This window comes from Amphiura filiformis, chromosome 18 (assembly GCF_039555335.1).
Source record: "Amphiura filiformis chromosome 18, Afil_fr2py, whole genome shotgun sequence".
In the NCBI taxonomy this organism is placed as follows: Eukaryota; Metazoa; Echinodermata; class Ophiuroidea; order Amphilepidida; family Amphiuridae; genus Amphiura; species Amphiura filiformis.
Genome location: NC_092645.1, coordinates 21155626 through 21182799, shown reverse-complemented (window position 1 = coordinate 21182799; position 27174 = coordinate 21155626). Strand labels below are relative to the sequence as shown.

At 37.0% G+C, this 27174-nt stretch overlaps 1 protein-coding gene across 1 annotated transcript in view; it reads left to right on the top strand.

The window, feature by feature from the left end:
• LOC140139980 (zinc transporter ZIP12-like) overlaps nt 1-27174 on the top strand; it is a 73847-nt gene that overhangs the window by 29658 nt on the left and 17015 nt on the right. Inside the window, exons 3-6 of the mRNA XM_072161785.1 lie at nt 7020-7227; nt 10788-11071; nt 21390-21550; nt 24663-24832. Of these exons, the coding sequence (XP_072017886.1) occupies nt 7198-7227; nt 10788-11071; nt 21390-21550; nt 24663-24832 (645 nt within the window). The 5' untranslated portion in view covers nt 7020-7197. The remainder of the gene's footprint in view (nt 1-7019; nt 7228-10787; nt 11072-21389; nt 21551-24662; nt 24833-27174) is intronic.

Here is a 27174-nt window from a genome sequence, read left to right as displayed (position 1 = left end):
TTTCAAATGGAACGGACTGTGCTCATTCTATTTGGAAACCAGTATCTCCCTGTGGAAGATGTTTCCAAAATATTCCACAGGGGGAGTATGGATTTCAAATGGAACAGCCCGATTCAGTGCCATTTCACTCTTTTGAGAGTGCATTGCCCTCCTTCAGGTTTTTTGTTTTTTGGTGTGTGTTTTTTTCAAGGTGAAATTGACTGAATTTTTACTCTTGTCATTTCACTCCTTTTATAGAGTGATTACTAAGCAGTTTGTTTTCACACGTTTACCCTTTCTTTCACGGAGTCGTACTATCTAGGGCCTACATGCAAGGAGCAAAGCTTACTCTCTAATATTCGAAACAGTGTGAACTCGGTAGTGAAAAAATAGGCAACAATAAAGAGCCAGTAAAACTGTTAACTGTTATGCTAGTTGGATTCCTTGCATCATTTTCTTTCCGAAAATATATACTTTTATATACTTAGATCATTATATTTAGAGAAACAATAAAAATATCTAAATTACTGACTCGAGGATGGTATACATTGGTGTCAATGTTCGCTCTTCGAGAATATTTATTTCGCATTTACTTAATTTTGGCTAGTTTAGTTTTGATGTCAGTAAGAGAGCATTATTGCTGAAAATACAGTCAACCATGGTCTCAACATACATGATGTGATACATACGAGACTATAAGTTGACTATTGTGTAATACAACGTATCAATTAAGTATTATCCGAAGAAGAGAATAGGATGACTTATGCTTACACAACAATTATTAATAAAGCACAAGTTGAAAATACGCTGAGCAATACACTAGAGCAATCAAATATATCTATATGATTATATGTGCGAATAAGTTTACCCAACCCAACTGAAGAAATAGGAAAACATTTGGAATAAGGGAGTGTTCATAAATACTTTGGTGGGGGTGGTTGGAAAAGTTGGAACCTCGGGCATCAACATTTTTTGGTCGGGTGGATTTTTTTTATCCCCTTTTTTTTGGTCTAAAATTTTTGATCCCCTTCATTTTTAAATGTTTAATTAAGGGATCTAAAATGAGCGTTTATTGCGTTTCGACAGTATTTTTTGTGGGACATGAGAGCACCTCAGACCTATCGAATTGTATTCTGAATACGAAGCATGTCTTTCTGATATCAAATAATTTTCATTTTTGAAAATCACAATATTATACAAATTTTATGACAAATTATACAAATTTGATATTTTTCAAATTTTTGATAAATAACAGTCCTCGAAGTAAATTATATAAATCTAATGATATATTCTTAAAGTGTATGTAGCTGGGAGGAAAAGCCGACGGTCAATTGAAAAGTTTGACCTTTCGTATTGAAGATATAGATTTTTTCCCAAAAAGACCTAATTTTTTTTTTTTTTTTTTTTTTAAAAATCCATATCTTCAATACGAAAGGTCAAAATTTTCAATTGTTCGTCGGCTTTTCATCCCACCTACATACACTTTAAGTATAAATCATCAGATTTATAAAGTTTACTTCAAGTACTGTTAAATATCAAAAATATCAATTTTTAATGATTTGCCATAAAATGTGTATTAAATTGCGAATTTCAAAAATCAAAATTATTTGATATCAGAATGACATTCTTCGTATTCAGAATGCAATTCGATATGTCTGATGTGCTCTAATGTCCAAAAATAAATACTGTCCAAACGTTCATACCCCAGCCCTTAATCCAGCACCTTTTGGTGACGAAATAAGTTTATGGTACAAATGCGCGCGAAGGGCATGAAAAATGTTGCCATATTGAAGCTAAATTGGTGATATATGGTACGAAACTAGGTTAAAATGGCCAAATATGGGGTTAATTTGGCCAGAAACCCATATATAGAAACCCATATAGGCCTGTAACAGGCGTCAACATTGGGGGGGGGGGTGTGATTGTATGGACCACCCCTATCAAAATATTGGGTGGAGATTTGTCCCCCACCCCGGGATCTACGCCTGTGGTCATTAACTCATTAGCTAAAAATTACCGTTTGGAGTTGGAGTCATTACACTCAAATTGTAAATTTTGTTGATTTAAAGCTTGAGAGTACACACTTGAATACTTAACAATCATGCGCGCCGCGCAACATTTTTGGAATGTGCATGCCTTCTCATACATTTTACCACGGAATTTACCCTCAAATTCTTTTGACCCCCCCCCCTCCCCTATTAAGGACTGGATTTTTTTATCCCCCCTTTTTAGGACCCAAATTTTTTTCGATCCCTCCCCCATATTTTCCAACCACCCCCACCAAAGTATTTATGAACACTCCCTAAACAGCCTCATTTTATAAATACGAGTATGTATCATATTACACTGCAAAAACAGCAGAGCAAGTTGCAACTTAATAAACACTTGTACACTTAACAAACACTTGTCTGTACTGTGAGGGTATAGGGTGTTAATTTATAAACACTAAAATAACACTATAATACGTACAAATATGAAGATGTTATTTTAAGGTGTGCCTTTTGACACTATCTTGTGTAAAAGATATCTATGTCAAATTGAAAGCAATTTGCTTTAATAGTTAGGAAACGCATTTTAGGCATGATAGCTTCCCTTTTCAATTTTAGGATTCCGGTGCGTACTTTTGGAATTATTTCTTTGGGGACAACGCATACAAGGGAACGTTTAAGAGTAAACCCTGATTCCTGACTTATTCCGATTATATAGCATACAATATATATTTATAGGTTTAACAACATATGAGCAACCCGTGTCATTATTGTTATGAATTTGGTGTATTTTAAAAATGTGCTCTCGTTCAGGAAACACTGAGCTATTTCAGGATTCTTCTTTTAAATATATATAAGTGAACCACTCTCAAAAAGTTTAAGAGTGAAATTTCACTTTTGTATTACTCCAACGGGCTATTATATTTAAAGTCCACACTATCCCTGTGAGAGATTTTGGAAATATTTCCACAGCGGGAGTATGAATGTCAGCGTTAGGCAGCCCCATCATATAAACCCTCAGAGAAAGATTCAACCTGAATCTTTTACAGAGGGAGTGTGAGTTTCAAATGGAACTGACTGTGTTCATTCTATTTGTTAAAAATCCAAATCTTCCACAGTGGGAGTATTGATTTCAAATGGTATAGCCCAATTCAGTGACATTGCACTAGCTCTTTTGAGAGTGCATGGGCGGATTTAGAGGGGTGGGCACGCGGCGCGCGCCCCCTCTAATTTTTGCAGAGCGGCGCCTGACTTTATGTATTTTTGCAGAGCGGCGCCTGACTTTGACTCGGCGCTGAAATTTACTGATTTTTTACTCTTGTCATCTCACTCCATTTATAGAGTGATCACTAAGCATTTTGTTTTCATACGATCACCCTTTCTTTCATTGTAGTCTTAGGCCTAAGAAAATTGTTTGATTGGCGTAACCCGACCGACCCTAAAAATATTCCGACAGACTTTTTTTCTTATTTTTTTGCAAAAATTAAAAATAAAACCCTGAAATTAAAAAAAAGAAGAAGAAAAAAGAAGAAGCAATTTACAGTCTTAAATGTGTGTAAAAAAATTTTAAAAAGAAAACAATTACCGACCGACCGACCCTAATATTTTTTTATGTTACGCCAATCAAACACTTTTTAGGCCTTACTCTCTACATTTTAAGGAGTGAGGCTTAAGTCACTAAGATGTCTAATGTTCCAAATAGAGTAGGTCAAAAGACGGCAGTGATTAAAATAGGCAAAACAGTAAGGAGCCAATAACAGTTTCCATAACTGAGCAACCTAATGTCAACAGGGATGTCAACATCAGTAAGCTTAAGTATACCAAGCTAGTATTGATAATAACTCAATTTTCAAAATGTCCTATATCTCCGTCTGCGTGGATTAGATCGTGTCACATAATAGCTCATATTAATGTTTGTTTTCCACAAAAGATTACTACTTAATCCAATCTTGAACTCTAAGAAAATGGGCTCTTCCAATTGAAATCCATACACCCTATGGGAAGGCATGACCTTAATCTCCTACACAGGGAGTGTGAATTGCAAATGAGGTTAAGGGAAGGGGTATGGACGTTTGGACAGTATTTATTGTGAGACATTAGAGCATATCAGACATATCGAATTACACTCTGAATACGAAGAATGGCCTTCTGATATCAAATAATTTTGATTTTTGAAAATTGCAATGTAATACACATTTTATGGCAAATCATTAAAAATTGATATTTTTGATATTTAACAGTACCGTAAAGTGGGATGACTTTGGACAGTGGGGTGACTTTGGACACGCATATAGGACAGGGTTGCTTTTAAATAAATAATTTTTTTCTAAAAAATCATTGATTTAAATTTAAATAAATGATTTTTTGGAAAAAAATTGTGATTTATATCAAGCAACCCTGTTCTATATGCGTGTCCAAAGTCACCCCACTGTCCAAAGTCACCCCACTTTACGGTACTCGAAGTAAACTTTATAAATCTGATGATTTCTATATACCTAAAGTGTATGTAGGTGGGATGAAAAGTTGACGATCAATTGAAAATTTTGACCTTTCGTATTGAAGATATGGATTTTTTCCCAAACACCAAAAAAAATTAGGTCTTTTTTGGGAAAAAAATCCATATCTTCAATATGAAAGGTTAAAATGTTCAATTGATCGTCGGCTTTTCCTGCCAGCTACATACACTTTAAGACTATATCATTAAATTTATAAAATTTACTTCGAGGACTGTTATATATCAAAAATGTGAAAAAGATCAAATTTTAATAATTTGTCATAAAATTTGTATTATATCGTGAATTTCATAAAATGAAAATTATTTGATATCAGAAAGACATTCTTCGTATTCAGAATGCAATTTGATAGGTCTGTTGTGCTCTCATGTCCCACCCACAAAAAATGCTGTCGAAACGCTCAAAACGCTCATTCCAGTTCCCTTAATTGAATGGGTGGACCCGTTTAAAATGTACACTCTCTGTATGGGAGATTAATGTCAGGTCTTCCATAGGGTGTATGAATTTCAATTGGAATATACTAATGCTAGTTTTGAAGAAAAAAGAGAATGGCGTGTGAAAAGCGGGCTTTTTATTCAGTATTAAAGTCTATGGAGAGCTATAGCTGTGTGTTACCTATTGCCCTTACTTTATTGTGATTTTCCTTAAGGCCACATACATACGGTAATCCCCGTTTCCTCGACCGGGTCTTTCCATTAATTTGTCTGGTTGTTAGAAGTCCGGGGTTGGAAGTGAGCCCAAATGCCCAATATAGCAGGACCTACATCCATTGATAAGTTGCGTATGTGAGGTGCACATGGGAATAAACATGGAAAAATTGAAGACTGTGGTTGAACAAAATGGTACCCAAGTGCAGTAATTTGCTCTCTTAATAACACGTGATTATATATTTTTGAAAACGATTATTTATCCTTTTTCAAAAATGTCTTGATAAAATTATCAGTTTATAGAAAACTTTATAAACATGTCTTGACTATATGTGATTTCAATGTATTTTTGTATCTGAAAGGTAGCCAATTGGCTACCTTTTGCCTTGCTCCCAAAAAATTAGCCAATTGGACAGACAATTGGTTACTTTCAAATATCAAAAGGTAGCCAATTGGCTACCTTTTCAGATGTAAGAAAAAAGCAGCCAATTGGCTACCTTTCAGACATGAAAAAGGTAGCCAATTGGCTACCTTTTCAGATGTAAGAAAAAGGCAGCCAATTGGCTACCTTGGCTACCTTTCAGACATCAAAATACATTAAAATCACACATTTGTCGAGACATGTTTGGTAAATTCTTTATAAAATGACAGATTTTAAAGACATTTTGGTAAATTTTCTCTAAATTTACAATATTTTGTCAAGACATTTTTGAAAAAGGGCAAATAATCGTTTTCAAAAATATATAATCGGGTGTTTTAATGTAAAACAAAAACAAAAAAACTCACTCTCCACAGCAGTAAGAAGAGGGAATTTACTCTAAAATAGTGAAAGTCACCCTATTCCTAAAAGAGTGAAAACTACGCTTTCAAAGTATGATCTAAGGCACATTGCCAGAAAAAAGAGTCCCTGATATCATACCTTGAAAGCGTTGTTTCCACTTTTTGGGGAGTAGTTTGCACACTTTTATGGGTGATTTTCACACTTCTCTCTCTTTTGGTGTGAGTTTCGCGTTTTATTACATTAAAAGAGTGTATTCTAAAAACTAAAACAAAACACGTTGTGGATCAGATATTTTTTATTCATACAAAGGTATAAGAATATATGAAAACGTAAATGTTTGTGACTTCTACAAAAATATGAATGTGACAAGTGACCATCATTTGCAGAGCGATCCAGGACGTAGACAAGGGGCCGGGACAAGGAGGGCGGAAGGAGCTGCCTCCCCCGTGAGAAGTAATTGTAATTTTCAGTCCATATGTTTGACTATTTTCGTCACATTTAGCTTTTCCGCCGCAGAGAGAAACTAATTTTAAAACTCCCGCCACATCACAATAAGGTCATTAGACCCTCATTCGGGTCCGTGGATATCGACTGGTAATGTAGAGACTATACCACCCACCCACCATACCTATAACAAATTGTTTTTCAACCGGTCATAACTCATCATTTTTTGCTTTTTATTAATAATTGGTGAACTGAGCGCAAGAAGACCGTAAGTCCACTTGGCCCCTCAACATGTATGAAGTTGCGTATAGTTTGGTATAGTTTGGTAATGTTTTATACATGTTCAGGGGCCAAAACAAATCTTTCAAAACCTTTCATGTTGTTTTCATCCTGGAACATGTATTAAACATTATAAAACCCTAAGAAACTATACGTAACTTTAGTGTATACATGTTTAGGGGCCAAGTGGACTTACACTCTTCTTCCGCTCAGGTCTTCAATTGTACTTAAACTAGTTACACCCACTCAAACTGGTGGGATCTTCTATTTTTGGGGTGGGGGTGGGTGGAGTGGTGGGGCCAGCCCGCCAGCGTATGAGGCATTATATAGATTGCATTTATGTTTTTTATTATTATTATTATTATTGTTCTTGTTTTATTTTAAACAGTGCTTTACTTCCAGAGACGTATTCGACGAGATCGGTTTAAAATATGAAGACAACGCTAACGAATATGATGTCGAAAAATTAAGTTCCGTCGTCATCGCTAATCTCATACGTGGTGATTGTATTGGCAAGAGCAAGATAGTACACCCGAAATTTTTTGTGGATTCTGTGTTCGAGAATTATGGGACTTTTGGAACAATATTGGAGCATGGTAAGGTCAACAATAAGAAATTGTTTGATTGTCCATAGATCACCTTTAGAAGTTGGGTCAGTTGGTCGGGGAAATAGCCAGCAACCACCGAAAAAAATTAAACAAAATATAAAAATAATAAGCTTCTCATTTACACCCAATTTGTATAAATCATATCTAGAAAATATCATAAAATCATTATACAGCAAATCAAATTGTATTATATATTTCAAAATATCGTTTTTGCATATTTATTTGACTATACTATTTCTACTGATTCTTTTTTTTCTGTGAACAACAACAGTATACGTTCTGTCCATTGAGGGCGTTTATAGTCCCTTTTCTCAAAACGGGCACATCTCATTTCATGACGTCACCTTTTTTCTAGGCCGAATCTGTCTCGTTCGAAGGAACTCACCGCTTAAGTTGTTTTTTGCGGAATATCAGTTTTAAACGTCTTATTTTCTCAAAAAAGGAGTCATTTTCATTGTCCTTATAATATTAGCTTGCCAATGATATGATGTTGTTTTCGCAATAGACCTGCCCTTTAAATCATTAAAATTCGGGGTTTTTTTTAACCTAACCTTCGTTAAAAGCATAGATGTGCTAATATAGCCTGCTATAGTGGTTAATCCGAAAACCGTGTATATTATCCTCATTATAATAAGATATTTTGCATGAAATTGTAATACATACTTGACATTTAGTATGGAATATTTCTTCACGAAGTGCCAAGACTCGTCTGGAAGGGGTTAGCATAAACCACACTGGCTATTATATAGTAATTGGGTTGTGTCGAGAGATGGTGTAAAATAATAGTGTGAAAGTGCTTTCCATGAGTTAACAAAATGGTGCTCATAAGCAGTGTATTTGCCTCAAATGGCGGATTGAAAAAGGATGAATTTTGAGCTTTGGATGGAGGGGCACTATTCCGGACTTAATACAATATCGTGTTATTATCAAATTTATTGGGGTTTGAGGTGATATTTAATTTCCTAAACTTCGTCATCAATTGGCATTCGTCAGAGGTGAAATGCACTTGCAATGTACCAATTTTTTGCAAACGGGAGGAGCTTAAAATATGTGGTACGTAATGCCCCCCCCCCCCCTACACACACACACTGGAGTCAAATGTCTTAACTACTGTTCAAAAACAACTGTGCGGAATATTGGTTGTCCAATGAGCTCACGCTGTTAATTTGCGTAGGCCTACAACAAGTTTTTAACACTTTGTCCGGGGGTACACCGCATTTCGCAATACTGCATTCTAGAAACGCTTGCTGTTAGAATAAGAAAAATTTTAATGCTAAATTATTGCACATTCTAGGGAAGCGTGGTTACCGTTTTGAAATAACCGAGTGAGAGGGTTTTCAAGAAAATATTTTTCCTGTCAAAACTGAAGCATCCTCTGTATAAAAGAAAATATGAATATTATCTGCACATCATATATAACGATTCGTGATACCCAATTGTGGCACATTTGAGGTCGTTTATGAGGCAGAGAATTTTATTTCAATTTTATATACGCCAAAATATTTTTTTAATTGACATTTGGGGTCTAAAATGGATTTTTTATGTAATTGATAAAAACATCGAACGTGTATACATGAAAAATGGTAGGTTCCTCTATAGTATTTTACTGACCATGGAAATGTATACTGACACCGTGCGAGCACATGTCAAAATCGATATAATGTATTGTCCATATAGACGCGCATTTATCATGTTTATTGTCGGATTAACAACAATTAAGCGCTAATAATACACATTAATGCTTTTAGGCAAATAAAATTCCAAAAGATGGTACGTTTTCTGCTTTTGCTTGTCACGTGGTAGGCCTATATTGAAATTGCGATTATATCTTCAAATAAGTTTCAAATGGATTCCATCAAGACAAGTGGCCGAGTGGTCTAAGGCGCTAGGCTCATAGAGCATATCCAAAGCGGCGTGGTGCGCCGTGAGTTCGAACCCCGCCTCTGCCAAACTTTAATAGAAGTAAAATTAAAATATAACTTTTTAAATTTCATATTGGGGAAATGTGACTGGGAGAATTTATATATGGCGTGGAGTGGTGTGGTCCGGGGGGATTCAAATTGTCTGACTACAATGTACCAAAAGCTCCTCCCGCATTCAAAATTGGTACATTACAAGTGACTTTCAGTTCTGATCAACACTTATTGGTATTTAGGTTCAGTACATATAACCCCACACTTCAATAAATTTGATAATATCAGAACAAATTTTACCCCACACAAGACTCAAATTCAATCTCCTTAAATCCGCCATTTTAGGCTAATCCCCTCCATTATGATCATTGATCACCATAATGTATCTTATGGAAAGCACATTTTCTTTCAAAAATATTTTGACACCATCTCCCGACACACCCCAATTAATATTTAATCCGCGAGATTTATGCAGACCCCTTTCAGTAATAGTCTTGGCACGTCGTGAATAAATATTCCATACTAAATGTCAAGCATGATGCAGTTATGTCTACAGTAGAATTCACCACGACCTATATGCAGGACCCCCATAAAAAGTTATTAAACCAAGACAACACTCTGGTTAAATCCACACTACACATGCTTCAGTTTTACCTGTGCGAATTGCAATGAGCTGGTATTATAGTTTCAGTTGGGTGAACGATTATAAAGCAAATGCAAGGTAACAATACTGTGTGGACCTTTGTTTCCCAAATGCATAATGTTAACCAGCATTCTTGAAAATGGGAAACTTTAACATAATGGTTGTAGACTTAACACGGTTTGGAAATGATCTCTTCATTTTTTTTTTTTTTTTGTGTTATCTGTCATTTACATATCAGTGAGGTACGACCATTTGCAGATGCCCAACCTACTCAGCTTTTAGCCTAAATGTAATGTATTAATTGTTCTTGATTGACTTCAATTACAAAAAATATCCGTCAAGTGGTTTAGATTTAATGCCCTTCGCAAGAGAGCGGTACACAAGTGAGTGATAGTCAGTAAAAGATGCATCCGATTACGCAGAAAAAATTGCAGGCGTGCCGTGCCCTTCCGTCCTAAAACACCAAAGTGCGAATATTTCCAAACACCTTATTAGCTAAAAATTTAAGACATGTTACAAAACTATATGTTCTTTACTTTAAATATTGGCCGGTTATTTTTCACACAGTGACATTAACTAGGGAATGTCCTACATGCGTCAATGGTGAGAGTACTGTGTATTGTGTATAGGAAAATGAACAGTAACTGCTATGATCTCTTCTGAAGTGGAGATATTAGCTTCATGCATTTGAATCGGGCTTCAAATTGACCAATGCGGCTTTTTTGCTCGTTTATTTATTTATTTATTTATTTATTTATTTATTTATTTATTTATTTATTTATTTATTTATTTATTTATTTATTTATTTATTTATTTATTTATTTTATTTTATTTTATCTTCTTGAATTTTAATTATAAAAAAAAAAATATAATGAAACTTTAATGACTTATACTTCTCTTATAAGCAATTTGAACACGATTTAATTTTCCCATTTTGGCTGGGATAACTATAATAGCCACTTAAGTTGTTGCTGTTTGTTTGTTTCTGACAGATTTTAAATTATTATTGGAAGATCTTGGCATTGGCAGTAGACAGAAAGGACACCCCCTTGACAGTCATGGACATCGTTCATGGCGCGAAAAAACTGATCAAGAACAGCTTGAAACTAATCATCGAAAAAGGCGCGAAAATGCTGCGATCGAAGAACAAAGGAGCAGGCGATCGAAGAAAGCAATATCAGCCACAAAGGACCCTCCTGACGTACACATGGATCACGGTCATGATCATGATCATGATCATGAATGGCATAATGGTGAACACGAGCAATTCGGACAAGTATGTAAACCTGCAGAATGTAAAGTTCAGCAAGGCAGGAAATAAAGTAGAACTAGACTTAGCTGTGGTCTAAGACCACGAACACAGCCGTGTTGTGACCTCTTAATGACCTTTGACCCCAACATATATGAAAACCCCATAGGCATTGGCTAATGTCAATGTATGCGTGCACGTGGCATTATTTTGCCATGTTATTTGTGGCAGAAGGGGCATTTCGAAAGTTTTTCGTCTCAGACCGGAAGTGGCCCCTTAATGACCTTTGACCCCCAAATATGTGTACACCCCATAAACACTGGGTAATAACAATGCATGTGTGTAAGTGGCATCACTGTCCTGAGTAATTTGTGGGAGAAGATGCATTTTAAAGGTATTTCGTTTTATACCGGAAATGACCCCTTAATGACCTTTGACCCCAAATAAAAAAATATCATATATACATTGGTTAAACACAATTCATGTGTGAACATACCATTACTCTCCTATGTTTTTCTTAGCTAATAAATTTTTTTGAAGATATTTCAATTTATACCGGAAGTGGCCCCCTTAATGACCTTTGACCCCAAATCTGTGTACACCCCATAGACACTGGGTAATAACAATGCATGTGTGCAAGTGGCATCTCTGTCCCACATAATTTGTGGAAGAAGATGCATTTTAAAGGTATTTCTTTTTATACCGGAAGTGACCCCTTAATGAGCTTTGACCCCAATTAAAAAAAAATACCACATATACATTGGGTAACTGCAGATCATATGTGAACATACCGTTACTGCGCTATGTTTTACTTAGCTAATAAAAATTTGTGAAGGTTTTTCGTTTTATACCGGAAGTGACCCCTAAATGACCTTTGACCCCAAATCTGTGTACACCATATAGACACTGGTTAATAACAATGCATGTGTGCAAGTGGTGTCACTGTCGTACGTAATCTGTAGGAGAAGATACATTTTAGTTGAAATCACGTTTTTGACCCCTATGACCCTGCGTGACCTTTGACCCCACAAGTTTCATGTGACGTGTAGGGGCACGGTCAATGATCATTGTGACCAAGTTAGGTCAAAATCGATGTAAGCATGTGAGTGCTAGAGTAAATGTAATGGTTGACAGAAAGAAGAAGAACTAGATTTAGCTGTGGTCTAAGACCACGAACACAGCCGTGTTGTGACCTCTTAATCACCTTTGACCCCAAAATATATGAAAACCCCATAGACATCGGTTAATGTCAATGCACATGTCCACGTGGCATCACTTTGCTATGCTTTTTGTGGCAGAAGGGATATTTTGAAGGTATATCGTTTTATACCGGAAGTAACCCCTTACTGACCTTTGACCCCAAATGTATGTACACCATATAGACACTGTGTTATAACAATGCATGTGTGCAAGTGGCGTCACTGTCCAACGTAATTAGTAGAAGAAGAAGAAGCATTTTCAAGATTTTCTTTTATACCGGAAGTGACCCTTAATGACCTTTGACCCCAAATCTGTGTACACCCCATAGACACTGGATAATAACAATGCATGTGTGCAAGTGGCGTCACTGTCCTACAGAATCTGTGGAAGAAGATGCATTTTAAAGGTATTTCGTTTTATACCGGAAGTGACCCCTTAATGAGATTTGACCCCAAATAAAAAATACCACATATACATTGGGTGACTGCAGATCATGTGTGAACATACCGTTACTGTCCCATGTTTTACTTATCTAATAAAAATTTTTGAAGGTATTTCGTTTTATACCGGAAGTGACCCCTTAATGACCTTTGACCCCAAATCTGTGTACACCCCATAGACACTGAGTAATAACAATGCATGTGTGCAAGTGGCATCTCTGTCCCACATAATTTGTGGAAGAAGATGCATTTTAAAGGCATTTCTTTTTATACCGGAAGTGACCCCTTAATGAGCTTTGACCCCAAATAAAAAAAATACCACATGTACATTGGGTGACTGCAGATCATATGTGAACATACCGTTACTGTGCTATGTTTTACTTAGCTAATACAAATTTTTGAAGGTTTTTCGTTTTATACCGGAAGTGACCCCTTAATGACCTTTGACCCCAAATCTGTGTACACCACATAGACACTGGGTAATAACAATGCATGTGTGCAAGTAGGGTCGCTGTCCTACGTAAGTTGTGGGAAAAGATGCATTTTTATTTGATATCACGTTTTTGACCCCTGTGACCCCTGCGTGACCTTTGACCCCACAAGTTTCATGTGACATGTAGGGCATGGTCAATGATCATTGGGACCAAGTTAGGTCAAAATCGATGTAAGCATGTGAGTGCTAGAGCAAATGTAATGGTTGACAGAAAGAAGAACTAGACTTAGCTGTGGTCTAAGACCACGAACACAGCCGTGTTGTGATCCCTTAATGACCTTTGACCCCAAAATATATGAAAACCCCATAGACATTGGCTAATGTCAATGTATGTGTGCACGTGGCATCACTTTGCCATGTTATTTGTAGCAGAAGGGGCATTTTGAAGGTTTTTCGTCTCTGACCGGAAGTGACCCCTTAATGACATTTGACCCCAAATAAAAAAATACCACATACGAATTGGGTAACCACAATTCATGTGTGAACATACCGTTACTGTCCTATGTTTTTCTTAGCAAATAAAAAAAATTGAAGGTTTTCGTTTTATACCGGAAGTGACCCCTTAATGACCTTTGACCCCAAATCTGTGTACACCCCATAGACACTGGGTAAAAACAATGCATGTGTGCAAGTGGCGTCACTGTCCTACAGAATCTGTGGAAGAAGATGCATTTTAAAGGTATTTCATTTTATACCGGAAGTGACCCCTTAATGAGATTTGACCCCAAATAAAAAAATACCACATATACATTGGGTGACTGCAGATCACGTGTGAACATACCGTTACTGTCCCATGTTTTACTTAGCTTATAAATTTTTTTTTAAATATTTCGTTTTTTACCGGAAGTGACCCTTAATGACCTTTGACCCCAAATCTGTGTACACCCCATAGACACTGGGTAATAACAATCCAAGTAGTGTAAGTGGCATCTCTGTCCCACATAATTTGTGGAAGAAGATGCATTTTAAAGGTATTTATTTTTATACCGGAAGTGACCCCTTAATGAGCTTTGACCCCAAGTAAAAAAAATACCACATATACATTGGGTGACTGCAGATCATATGTGAACATACCGTTACTGTGCTATGTTTCACTTAGCTAATAAAAATTTTTGAAGGTTTTTCGTTTTATACCGGAAGTGACCCTTAATGACCTTTGACCCCAAATCTGTGTACACCACATAGACACTGGGTAATAACAATGCATGTGTGCAAGTGGGGTCGCTGTCCTACGTAAGTTGTGGGAGACGATGCATTTTTAGTTGAAATCACGTTTTTGACCCATGTGACCCCTGCGTGACCTTTGACCCCACGAGTTTCATGTGACATGTAGGGCACGGTCAATGATCATTGTGACCAAGTTAGGTCAAAATCGATGTAAGCATGTGAGTGCTAGAGCAAATGTAATGGTTGACAGAAGAAGAAGAAGAAAGAAACTAGACTTAGCTGTGGTCTAAGACCACGAACACAGCCGTGTTGTGACCCCTTAATCACCTTTGACCCCAAAATATATGAAAACCCCATAGACATTGGCTAATGTCAATGCACGTGTCCACGTGGCACCACTTTGCTATGCTTTATGTGGCAGAAGGGGCATTTTGAAGGTATATCGTTTTATACCGGAAGTGACCCCTTACTGACCGTTGACCCCAAATGTGTGTACACCATAGACACTGTGTTATAACAATGCCTGTGTGCAAGTGGCGTCATTGTCCTACGTAATTTGTGGAAGAAGAAGCATTTTAAAGGTATTTCGTTTTATACCGGAAATGACCTCTTAATGATCTTTGACCCCAAATAAAATAATACCACATATAAACTGGGTAACCATAATGCATGTGTGAACATACCGTTACTGTGCTACGTTTTTCTTAGCTAATAGAAAATTTTGAAGGTATTTCGTTTTATACCGGAAGTGACCCCTTAATGACCTTTGACCCCAAATCTGTGTACACCCCATAGACACTGGGTAATAACAATGCATGTGTGCAAGTGGCGTCACTGTCCTACATAATCTGTGGAAGAAGATGCATTTTAAAGGTATTTCATTTTATACCGGAAGTGACCCCTTAATGAGATTTGACCCCAAATAAAAAAATACCACATATACATTGAGTGACTGCAGATCATGTGTGAACATACCGTTACTGTCCCATGTTTAACTTAGCTAATAGAAATTTTTGAAGGTATTTTGATTTATACCGGAAGTGACCCCTTAATGACCTTTGACCTCAAATCTGTGTACACCCCATAGACACTGGGTCATAACAATGTATGTGTGCAAGTGGCGTCTCTGTCCTACATTATTTGTGGAAGAAGATGCATTTTAAAGGTATTTCTTTTATACCGGAAGTGACCCCTTAATGAGCTTTGACCCCAAATAAAAAAAATACCACATATACATTGGGTGACTGCAGATCATATGTGAACATACCGTTACTGTCCCATGTTTTACTGAGCTAATAAAAATTTTTGAAGGTTTTTCATTTTATACCGGAAGTGACCCCTTAATCACCTTTGACCCCAAATCTGTGTACACCCCATAGACACTGGGTAAAGACAATGCACGTGTGCAAGTGGCATCACTGTCCTACGTTATATGTGGGAGAAGATGCATTTTTAGTTGAAATCACGTTTTTGACCCCTATGACCCCTGCGTGACATTTGACCCCACAAGTTTCTTGTGACATGTAGGGGCACGGTCAGTGATCATTGTGACCAAGTTAGGTCAAAATCGATGTAAGCATGTGAGTGCTACAGCAAATGTAATGGTTGACAGAAAGAAGAAGAAGAAAGAACCTGTAAGAAAAAAGACACAGCCGTGACTAACGTCACGGCTGTGTAACTAGAACGAGATCTGATTGCGTTCGCCTGCGACCGCGAGCATGCACAGCCAGCAGTGACAAATGAGTTATGACCCCGACATTAGAAAATCATATTGGAAAAAGCCAAGTGTTATTTATCTCTAATGAGCGACCCACATGTAGATAGGGGTCCAATAGTCATTTTGTTGATATAGGCCATTGTTCCCTTGTTTTGATATAGGCCTATTGAAGTTAAATTCCCTGCGTATTTTGCTGTGATGATTAATAAATTTTGAAGAATCACAGAAAATAGTTCCTTAAAAGCTTAAATATGAACATAATATGCGTGTATTTCCACACAAATATTTGTATTACATTATTTCATGATGCACTTATGGTCCATTGCAAGCCCGATTCGACCTTTGTGGCATTAAACCCAGTTAACAGGAAATTAATCCAGTAAATCGATTCAATAAAGCAAATAAGCTCATGCATTCGATCACTAACGGCAACCAGCTTCGGTCGATTACCCCAGCTGCAGCGTGTGTAAACTCTAATTTGCATAGAGGCTGTACGTGAAATTATTGATTGGCTCCAAACAAAGGATTTGAACCGGTGCACGTAATCATGGCGCAGTGCAGTCCATTCAATCAAATGTTGTCATCAACCTATTTGATCGCAGTGCATTGTTATGTGTGTGAGACGAACTGTCGCGGTTGATTGCAATCAAACAAACGATGTCTTATGTATTACTTTGTTCCGTGATGAAAATCGTGATGTTTTATTTAATCACTCTCGAAAAATGTATTTCTTTTGTAGGCCTATTACTTTGTTTTGTGATGAAAATCGTGATGTTTTATTTCATCACGCTTTAAAACAAACGATTTCTTATGTATTACTTTGTTTCGTGATGAAAACCGTGATGTTTTATTTCATCATCACGCTCTAAAACAAACGATTTCTTATGCATTATATTTGTTTTGTGATGAAAATCGTGATGTTTTATTTCATCACGCTCTAAACAATAATTATAGTTACATGCATTTCAAGAAAAAATCTTATTAAAACGGTAGGCCCTATGTTGTTTAGAAAAAATGTAGAAAGTGATGATGATGATGATGTCGATGATGATGATGATGATGATGATGATGATGATGATGATGATGATGATGATGATGATGATGATGATGATGATGTCTCCAAAAGTGTCCCGGTTTTTTTTTCTTGCCCTAAATCGTGCGTATCTATTAATAAGGCACTTCAATAATCAATAATCAGTCCCGTGACGGCCTCCACTAACTAGCTACTAACTTGGGTTATGGGCCCTGATTTTCATGTTCACTGTCACTTACTCATCAGCGAAGTACGACCCTTTGTCAATTACCTACAGTACCAAATTTCGGCATACTATTTAAAAACTCATCATGATGATCGAACAGAGAGTACTTTAAATGTAGCTTGTACCGTTTTCGTGTGGCATTCTTCAGAAGTGAGCGGTCCGTTTACCAAAATTTTCGGTCAAATCTCCATTCAATTAACACGGGATTTGGCTAGCTATGCCTTGCCCTCACTCACTGTTTTACTAAAGTACGAATATTTCTGAACATCTAACCTAGCTGTAATTTTAGGTCATGTTAGAGAAATATATTTGCTAGAAGTTTTTGAGAGTACTTTTAATATTGGCCGGTTATTTTTCACACATTGACGTTAACTAGGCAAATGCCTATCCTTTTAACGTGGCACGATTTGTAGAGGTCACAGCTCAATGGTGAGAGCACTGTGTATTGTGTATAGGAAAACGGACAGTAACTGCAGTATGTTAGGGAAATAAAAGTTGAAATATTCTAAGGCAGTCGGACATGATATATCGTGCATAAAGTTGGCGCATTGTTTCAATAACAAATGTATTTCTGAACGCCTCGTGGCGGCGTGTTTTTCCGTACCCCTACACCTCCCCCTTAAAAGGGGAATTTGAATTGCCTTTGTTTTGTATTTTGTTTGCTTAAATATGGACAAAGTTTGATTTCTGTTGTTAATCATGCAAATAAAACACAGATGAGAGATATCAATTAGTTTTATTAACGTCCGACTTCTTTTTCATTAAGTTTGTTGTTTTACCTCAATTATTTGTATTTGGCTTCGTGGCACAATCGGTTAGCGCGCAGTAATGTGTTTTTTTCATATCACGCGTATATCCCGGGTTCGAACCCCACCGAAGCCTTCTCAAATGATTTTTTTTTTTTTCTCTTTTTTACATTTTCCCAGCTTGTGTTTTTGAATCATATAGAACTGGTCAAATTCATTAAAAAAATGTTCTTTTTTTTCGGTTTGTATATTTAATTGGAGAATACTGCCAACTTTTTTCCTATTCGGATGTTGGGGGGTGGGGGCGATTATGCAATTATGTCGAAAAGTAAACTTTTTAATCCTATATGCTGTTAAAGTGCAAAATTCAAGTTTCAAACGTTATTCTGATTTGCTCCCGGGATATGCTTTGCTGAGAAAAAGCACTCTCGAAATATATAGGCCTATCATATACCGCTCACACTTTTCACTTGCAACATAAATTATTAGGCCTACATTTTTTCCAGATTTTGAAAAAGCAATTTGAGTACTTTTGAAAATTTTGAATATGAAATTAAATTAAAGAGTATTTTCTTTTCAGTAATAATCAGTTTTATTTTTATTTTTCGATTTTTTAACTTTTTGAATATTTTATAACAGTTGCGTGCTCTAAACATCGATCTACATAAACTCCTTGACCTGAGTATGTTTATAGAATTTTCGGAACGTGTTGTGTGTGTGTGGAGGGGGGGGGGGGGGGGCTGGAACATTTGTTTTGCTAAATTTCAATTTTTTTTCTCATTTCCTGTTGTATAGACCTATGCCTATACGCGCGAGATTCAAACATTCTAATAATAGGCTATTATTCACCAAAGGCAGAAATCCGTGATGATCAGGGACTCTATTGTATCTATTGTAATATAATAATGCTGGGTTTTATCCATATCGCTTTGCAATGAATCTGTGAGAACCGGAAGTGATCCCTTAATTACCTTTGACCCCGCAAAAATATTACATAGTGCTTAGGATGTCATCAGGAATATTCCTGGTGAATTTCAACTTAATCGGAACTTATACATGGATTTTGATTTTTTTTGATAATTTTGGTGTTTGACCGGAAGTAACCCCTTAATGACCTTTGACCCCAAAACTGTAGGCATCCTAAAGACCCTAGCTAGTAGCGATGCATGTGTGCTAATGGCGACTCTCTGCTATGTAATTTGTAAAGACAGTGATTTTTTGAATATTTTTACAAATTTGTCAGACTTTTACCGGAAGTGACCCTTAATGACCTTTGATCCCAATTCTGTGAACAACTTTTAGACACTGGATATAGATGATGCATGTGTGTAAGTGACGTCACGATGCTATGTAATATGTGGGAGGAGAAGCATTTTTAGTGAAAATCCAAGTTTTGGCCATTGACCGGAAGTGGATGACATTTGACCGGAAGTTGATCATGTGACATCTGTGGCACCACCAAACGGTTCTACTGACTAAGTATGGTCAACATGCCTGAAAGCATGTGGCTACGATGGCTGATCATAATGTTGACAGAAGAATCCGAAGAAGAACGCGGTAAAAAGAATGCACAGCGCCGATGGCGGCTGTGCAAGAAGAAAGAACCTGTAAGAAAAAAGACACAGCCGTGACTAACGTCACGGCTGTGTAATAATATATGGACAGGTGACACATTGTGTACATTATTGGTTCATAGCCTATAAATAGTACTTAGTTGTTATGCAAACACAAACATATCTAAATTCAAAAGTTTCTGACACCTCATTTTAAAGCACGTTCAAATAAAAATGCCATTATGTTTAAAAATGCAATGTCGTGAGGGGCTATACAATAATTATCTGCCCGCGTGGGTATCAATTTTTGCAGATCAAAAAGGGGTCAAAAAGATGAGAACAAACAATAATTTTTGGCTGGTCCAAGGGTGTTGGTGACAAGGGGCGGTATTTTCGGCAAACATTGATGGACACCTGATTAATAAAATGCTCTGAACGGCTTTGAAAAACATTGCGGGAACATTTGGTTCTCAAAAATTGGTACAGGCAAAGTGTGCATGATTTGTATCCGACAGAGAGAGGGGGTATTGCCAAAACATTATAGTATACCCAACCACAGAATACAGAAAATCATGCATACCTGACAACACAATATCATGTGAACAGGGGTGTAGCCAGCTTTTTTTGTCGGGGGGGGCAAAATAAAATTTCAGGGGCACAGACGAAAAAATTACAGTTGCATCAGAGAAGGCTTAGAGACTGTATGTCTTCAAGTTCGAGCTTCAAACAGGGCCTTATTGGGACGATGTGCGCACACAAAAAAATGGTATTTTATACTATTTTTGCCCATTATCAGGATGTAAATATCTTTATAATATCTAATAATATAAATATCTTTACAATGTGCGCAAAAAATTTGCATTTTACACTATTTTGGCCCATGGTCGGTCTGAATTTTTGTAGAAAAGGGGACTCCTTGCCCCTTTTCTTTTCCTTTGCTGATTTTCTCTTTCATTTTTGTCAGAGGGGCACTTTTTCCATTTCTTGTCAGGGTGTACTCTGCCCCCCCTGGCTACGCTACTGCATGTGAAGCCGATCGCGTTTGAAGACGCCTCAACGGTATTATTAATCTAAGATATAAAGTCACGTCCCTCATATTAAATCTCCATGATGTCAATTAAGTATAATGCCATATCTCGTAAGATGTGTGCATTTTCTCTCAAATTTGTCAGTGATTTACTTTTTTTATAATTGTTTTCTCTGCTAGGGTTACTTCTCCTTACAGTGTAGCCTAATTTCTGGTCAGATATTTACTGAAACACGTGTATCAATTCTTCGTATTCACAATAAGGGCGCCGCCAGCGGTTTGCGATGAAATCGTGATGTATCATGGGAAAAGGTCGACATCGAAGTCCGCGCAATACGAATATTACCATGCTATTACATAGGAACACGTGACAATATTTTTTAGTTTGTCAATATAACGGTATTACACGCAAATTGATAGAGAAAAATTAATTGTGCACATTTCAAATCACATTATTAAGTATTATTGAGTATCGATTCGCGTGTAACACCTTTATTTTGACAAAATAAAAAAATATTGTCACGTGTTCCTATGTAATAGCATGGTAATATTCGTATTGCGCGGACTTCGATGTCGACCTTTTCCCATGATACATCACGATTACATCGCAAACTGCTGGCGGCGCCCTTATTGTGAATAGCGAGAATTAAGTATAATGCCGTATCTTGTGAGATGTGCGCATTTTCTCTAGAATTTGTCAGTGATAAATGATTTACTTTTTTTATATTTGTTTTCTCTGCTAGTGCTACACATATAATGAACTCCTTAACATATATGAAATTGAAAAAAGACATTGGTAGCGAATCAACATTCAACACATTGTGCCCCGCATTAGTAGAACAGATAGTCAGCAAGGCTTGTGAAGGTCGCCCTGTGAAACGTACACCTGATCAGTCAGCAATGGGTGAGTAAACTGAAGTATACGAATATGCAAATTATCCAAGTTAAGCGCTTAGATTTATCAATAATCGTTCTCAATCCAGAGAAGATAAACTTTCTGCTAGGAAAGTGCGTGAAAAGCAGAAAGCAGCACCGTTTTGTATCATCTGTTCAAACGTTCTCACAGATTTTTTGGTGCTGGGTGCCAATTATTGTGGTCCAGGAAGCTGTTCCACATCAGTGCATAGTTAGTGCTCAGTTACTGACAATCTGACATGTTAGTTAGGTTTAGTTAAGGGAAAAAGTTCAATTTGGTGACCACTCTCTGGCTAGTAAGGTTTGACGATTGATTCGACTTCTATGGACCATTAAAAAAATAGCCACCATGTCCCTCGCGAAAATCCAGGCATTTTTCGCTAGAGGCTAAAATCCAAAATGGCCGCCGCCACCATTTTGAAAATTTAAGTTTTGAACCAGAGCACCTATAATCATGCACAAAGACACTTTTTCGGATTTGTCGAGTACAAGGATTCCGATTCTGACATTAATAGTTTGACATTACGGCATCATTTTCACCCAGTATCCAAGATGGTGGCCGGCACCATCTTGAAAAATTTAATTTTGAATAAGAGGCCCTAAAATCGACACGAAAGACACTTTTTTGGATAAGTCGACCACAAGGATTTCAAATTTGACATTACTTTGACATTACGAACTCATATTTACCCAGAAATCCAAGATGGTGGCTGCCGGCGCCATCTTGAAAAAAATAAATTTTGAACCAGATTACCTAAAATCGTGTACAAAAACACTTTTTCCGGTAAGTCGACCTCAAGAAATCCGAATCTGACATTAATTTGACGTTACAAAATAATTTTTGCCCAGAAATCCAAGATGGCCCCCATTTGGTAGAGCGTAAATGTGATTTTTGAATGAGAGCAGAAGCATAAGTGTGTCCTTTCCGCCTTATCTGGGGTTCATGTCTCTTATATGGGGGTTAAACTGCCTTATCTTGGGTTTACATCCCTTATCTAGGGATAAGGCGCCTTATCTGTGGTTTAGATGGCCTTATCCTGGGTTTACGTTCCTTACCTGTGGCGAAGATGCCTTAACCTTAGCATATCGCAGTCTAAACCAAGATAAGGCATATAAACCCCAGATAATGCGCCGTAACCCCAGATAAGGGACGTAGACCCCAGATAAAGCAGTCTAAACCCCAAATAAGGCGCCTTAACCCTAAATAAGGAACATAAACCCCAGAAAAGGCATCTAAACCTCACATAAGGTGCCTTAACTTTAGATACGGGCTGTTAACCCCAGATAAGGGTCGTAAACCTCAAGGCATCTAAACCCAAGATAAGGCGCATTAACCCCAGATAAGAGACTTAAACTCAGATATGGGAGTCTAAACCCCAGATAAGGCGCCGTCTGGGGTTTACTTCTCTTATCTTAGGTTTATGTTCCTTATTTAGGGTTAAGGCGCCTTATTTGGGGTTGGGATTGGTTTATCTGAGGTGTACGTCCCTTATCTGGGGTTACGGCGCCTTATCGGGGGTTTAGACTGCCATATCTGAGTTTACGTCTCTTATCTGGGGTTAAGGCGCCTTATCTTGGGTTTAGATGTCTTATCTGAGGTTTACGACCCTTATCTGGGGTTAACGACCCTTATCTAGAGTTAAGGCACCTTATGTGGGGTTTAGATGCCTTATCTTAGGTTTATGTTCCTCATTTAGGGTTAAAGCGCCTTATTTGGGGTTTGGACTGCTTTATCGGAGGTCTACGTCCCTTATCTGGGGTTACGGCGCATTATCTGGTGTTTAGATGCCTTATCTGGGTTTAGACTGCAATATGCTAAGGTTAAGGCATCTTAACCACAGGTAAGGAACGTAAACCCAGGATAAGGCCGTCTAAACCACAGATAAGGCGCCTTATTCCTAGATAAGGGATGTAAACCCAAGATAAGGCAGTTTAAACCCCATATAAGGGACATGAACCCCAGATAAGGCGGAAATGACACACTTATGCTTCTGCTCTCATTCAAAAATCACATTTACGCTCTACCAAATAGGGGCCATCTTGGATTTCTGGGCAAAAATTATGTTATAACGTCAAATTAATGTCAGATTCGGATTTCTTGGGGTCGACTTACCGGAAAAAGTGTCTTTGTACACTATTTTAGGTAATCTGGTTCAAAACTTTTTTTTTTCAAGATGGCGCCGGCGGCCACCATCTTGGATTTCTGGGTAAATATGAGTTTGTAATGTCAAAGTAATGTCAAATTTGAAATCCTTGTGGTCGACTTATCCAAAAAAGTGTCCTTGTACACGATTTTAGGTCCTCTTGTTCAAAACTAAATTTTTCAAGATGGTGCCGGCCACCATCTTGGATTTCTGGGTGAAAATGATGCCGGAATGTCAAACTAATGTCAGAATCGGAATCCTTGTACTCGACATATCCGAAAAAGTATATTTGTGCATGATTATAGGTGCACTGGTTCAAAACTTAAATTTTCAAAATGGTGGCGGCGGCCATTTTGGATTTTGGCCTCTAGCGAAAAATGCCGGGATTTTCGCGAGGGACATGGTGGCTATTTTTTTCTAAATGGTCCACAGAAGTCGAATCAATCGTCAAACCTTACTAGCCAGAGAGTGGTCACCAAATTTAACTTTTTCACCTAACTATGTGTTTAGAGTAGAGTATTAAGGCAATGTGTAATTTTAGTTAATTTTGATTGACATAATTTTAAGACATGACCTTGTAAAATATTATAAGTTTCTTTTTTGACTTAGTGTAGTGTGTTAGAATGCTGCGCAAAACCAGTTTGACGCGGCAGATGAAAATATTCACATTATTTTGCAAAACATAATTGAACCCATTTTCTTACCGTCTTTCCTACCTCCTTTCGTCTCCTGTCTTCCTCATTAATGATACCTTCCATTTTATAAGCATAATCAAATTTTGATTATGCTTATGAAATGGAGATGTATCCCAAAAGCATTACATGTCATTGAAAATATGAACATAAAGCCAGGTCCAGATAGGTTACATGTACGCTTCGAAGGATGTAGTACTATCATGGGCCACATAACACATATAGCTTCATTGATGATTTTATTTTCTTTATTTTCCATTAATAGTGTATGGTTGGGCAACGTTAGCCGTTTTTCTCATAACATTATGTTCAATGATAGGGATTATCATCGTACCTCTGGCAAGTGTCAAAGTTTACACAGGAATAATGCACCTATTTGTGGCTTTAGCCGTTAGTACGTTATCCGGGGATGCTTTGCTTCATCTTATACCTGAGGTAAGTCTGACATCTGAGAACCCCTTTCATAATATCTGGACATTCGGCATAGCTCTATTTAAAGATAATGGCGACAAATCCCATAATGAAATTACCCAGCAAACACAAAACGTTGTGGACATCATTCACAAAAGGTTAGAAAAGGTTGCCAGAAAACGTTTAAATGTCGGGTTACATAAAGGGTATATAAAGGGTATAAAAAGTTTTCATGACATTCAAAAACATTTGTTAATAACCTACTGCAAATATTCTAACATAATATTATTTAAGTGTTGACAAAATATTTTGCAATAACATTTCTAAAACATTTTTAAAATATTGTTGTAGTGTTTTTATACAAAACGTTTTAAAACGTTTTCTTACGGTGTCTGATCTCCGCCAAACTCCCCCTTTTATAATTCATCTCCCCAAATTTTCAGTTTACCCCCTTTTTGCGAAATGCTTTCCCCCTTTTTCAAATATTTCCCCCTTTTAACTTTCCCTCTTTTCAAATAGTTCCCCCTTTTCGACTTTCCCCCTTTTCAAATAGTTCCCCCTTTTCGACTTTCCCCCTTTTCAAATAGTTCACCCTTTTCGAATTTCCCCTTTTCATATAGTTTCCCCATTTTCGAATTTCCCCCTTTTCATATAGTTTCCCCATTTTCGAATTTCCCCCTTTTCATATAGTTCCCCTTTTCGAATTTCCCCTTTTCATATAGTTTCCCCCTTTTCGAATTTCCCCTTTTCATATAGTTCCCCTTTTCGAATTTCCCCTTTTCATATAGTTTCCCCCTTTCAATTTCCCCCTTTTCATATAGTTTCCCCTTTTCATATAATTTCCCCTTTTCATATAGTTTCCCCCTTTTCGAATTTCCCCTTTTCATATAGTTTCCCCCTTTTCGAATTTCCCCCTTTTCATATAGTATCCCCCTTTTCGAATTTCCCCTTTTCATATAGTTTCCCCTTTTCATATAGTTTCCCCTTTTCGAATTTTCTTTTCACCTTTTACATAATACCATTTTACAGATTTTTCCCCCATTAAAACAGTTTCTCCCTTATTTTTTTATTCCCTTTTTTTTTACTCCTTTTTTTTTATTCCCTTTTCACGATGCGTAGGCTTTACCAGTAGGCACGGACCATCTATAGTACCGTGCATTCACGTCCCATGTACTTCGATATTGAAATAGGTCCGGCCTACACGTTGAAAGCACGTGATTGTCTGATACAAATTCTTGAGCTAAATAAAATGAATAAAATGATACTTATTATGTAATTTATGAATTCTATCGGATATAGATCTACATTTAAGAAAAATCATAATCTGAATTATATCATGCAACTAAATAAAGACCCAGGAAAAGGCCAGGAGATTGGAATTCGAATCAATTAGATTGGCTTATTAATCGTTATTATTTTGGACTTGTCTCGACTTTAAAAAAAGACTAGGCTTAAGGGGTACTACACCCTGTCCAATTTGCGCCTATTTTTGCAATTTTCTCAAAAATTATAGCACATTGGTGACAAGTAAGATATGTATATTATAGGGGCAAGGACTAAAACTACTGTACTGAAAATACAGCAACACAAAGCAAGTAGTTATTGATTTATTGATCAAATATTGGTTTTCCCTCATTTTTGACTGTAACTCCACAACTGTTGGCTGTGCTGAAATAAAATTTCCAGTGCAGTAGTTGTAGTCCTTGCCCCTATAATATACATATCTTAATTTTGAGAAAAATGCAAAAATAGGCACAAAATTGGGCAGGGGTGTAGTACCCCCTTAATTGCTACTTAATTCTTCATCTAATTATAGGGCCTACTAATTCTTTTTGGATTTTTGAGGCGTGCACCACTGACCGAAGTCCCTGGTTCATTTGTCTGGTCAATTGAATATACGCCATAGAGCCTTTGATTAGAAAGCACATTTTTATTGTTAACGGGATCGTTGACAAACAAAGAATAGCGAAAATTACTTGGAACTGGCTTAAAAATAAAGTTGCATAAAATCACACAGCCACACTTGTCATAAATATGCAATGCCCATTTTGTCCAGGCCCGTTTTATAAATGTATGCTTTTATTGTCATTTCACTGTTAAGACCGCTTGTTTTAAACTTTGGTGCTAACTTTAAAAAAACACTTTTGAATAATTATATAGCACAAACAATTCTTATCATCTAGGCTTCTGTAACAATGGCAGCCAGTTGTTTGTTGTCTCTGACATATCCCTGTTTATAGACAAGTTCTTCACAGACTTTCAAACATCATTGCTATGAATTTGACCAGCATAAATATTTATGCATGCCATTTCACCCGTTTAACATTCTGAGCATCATTTGGTTTATCAATCATATCGGATTTGCT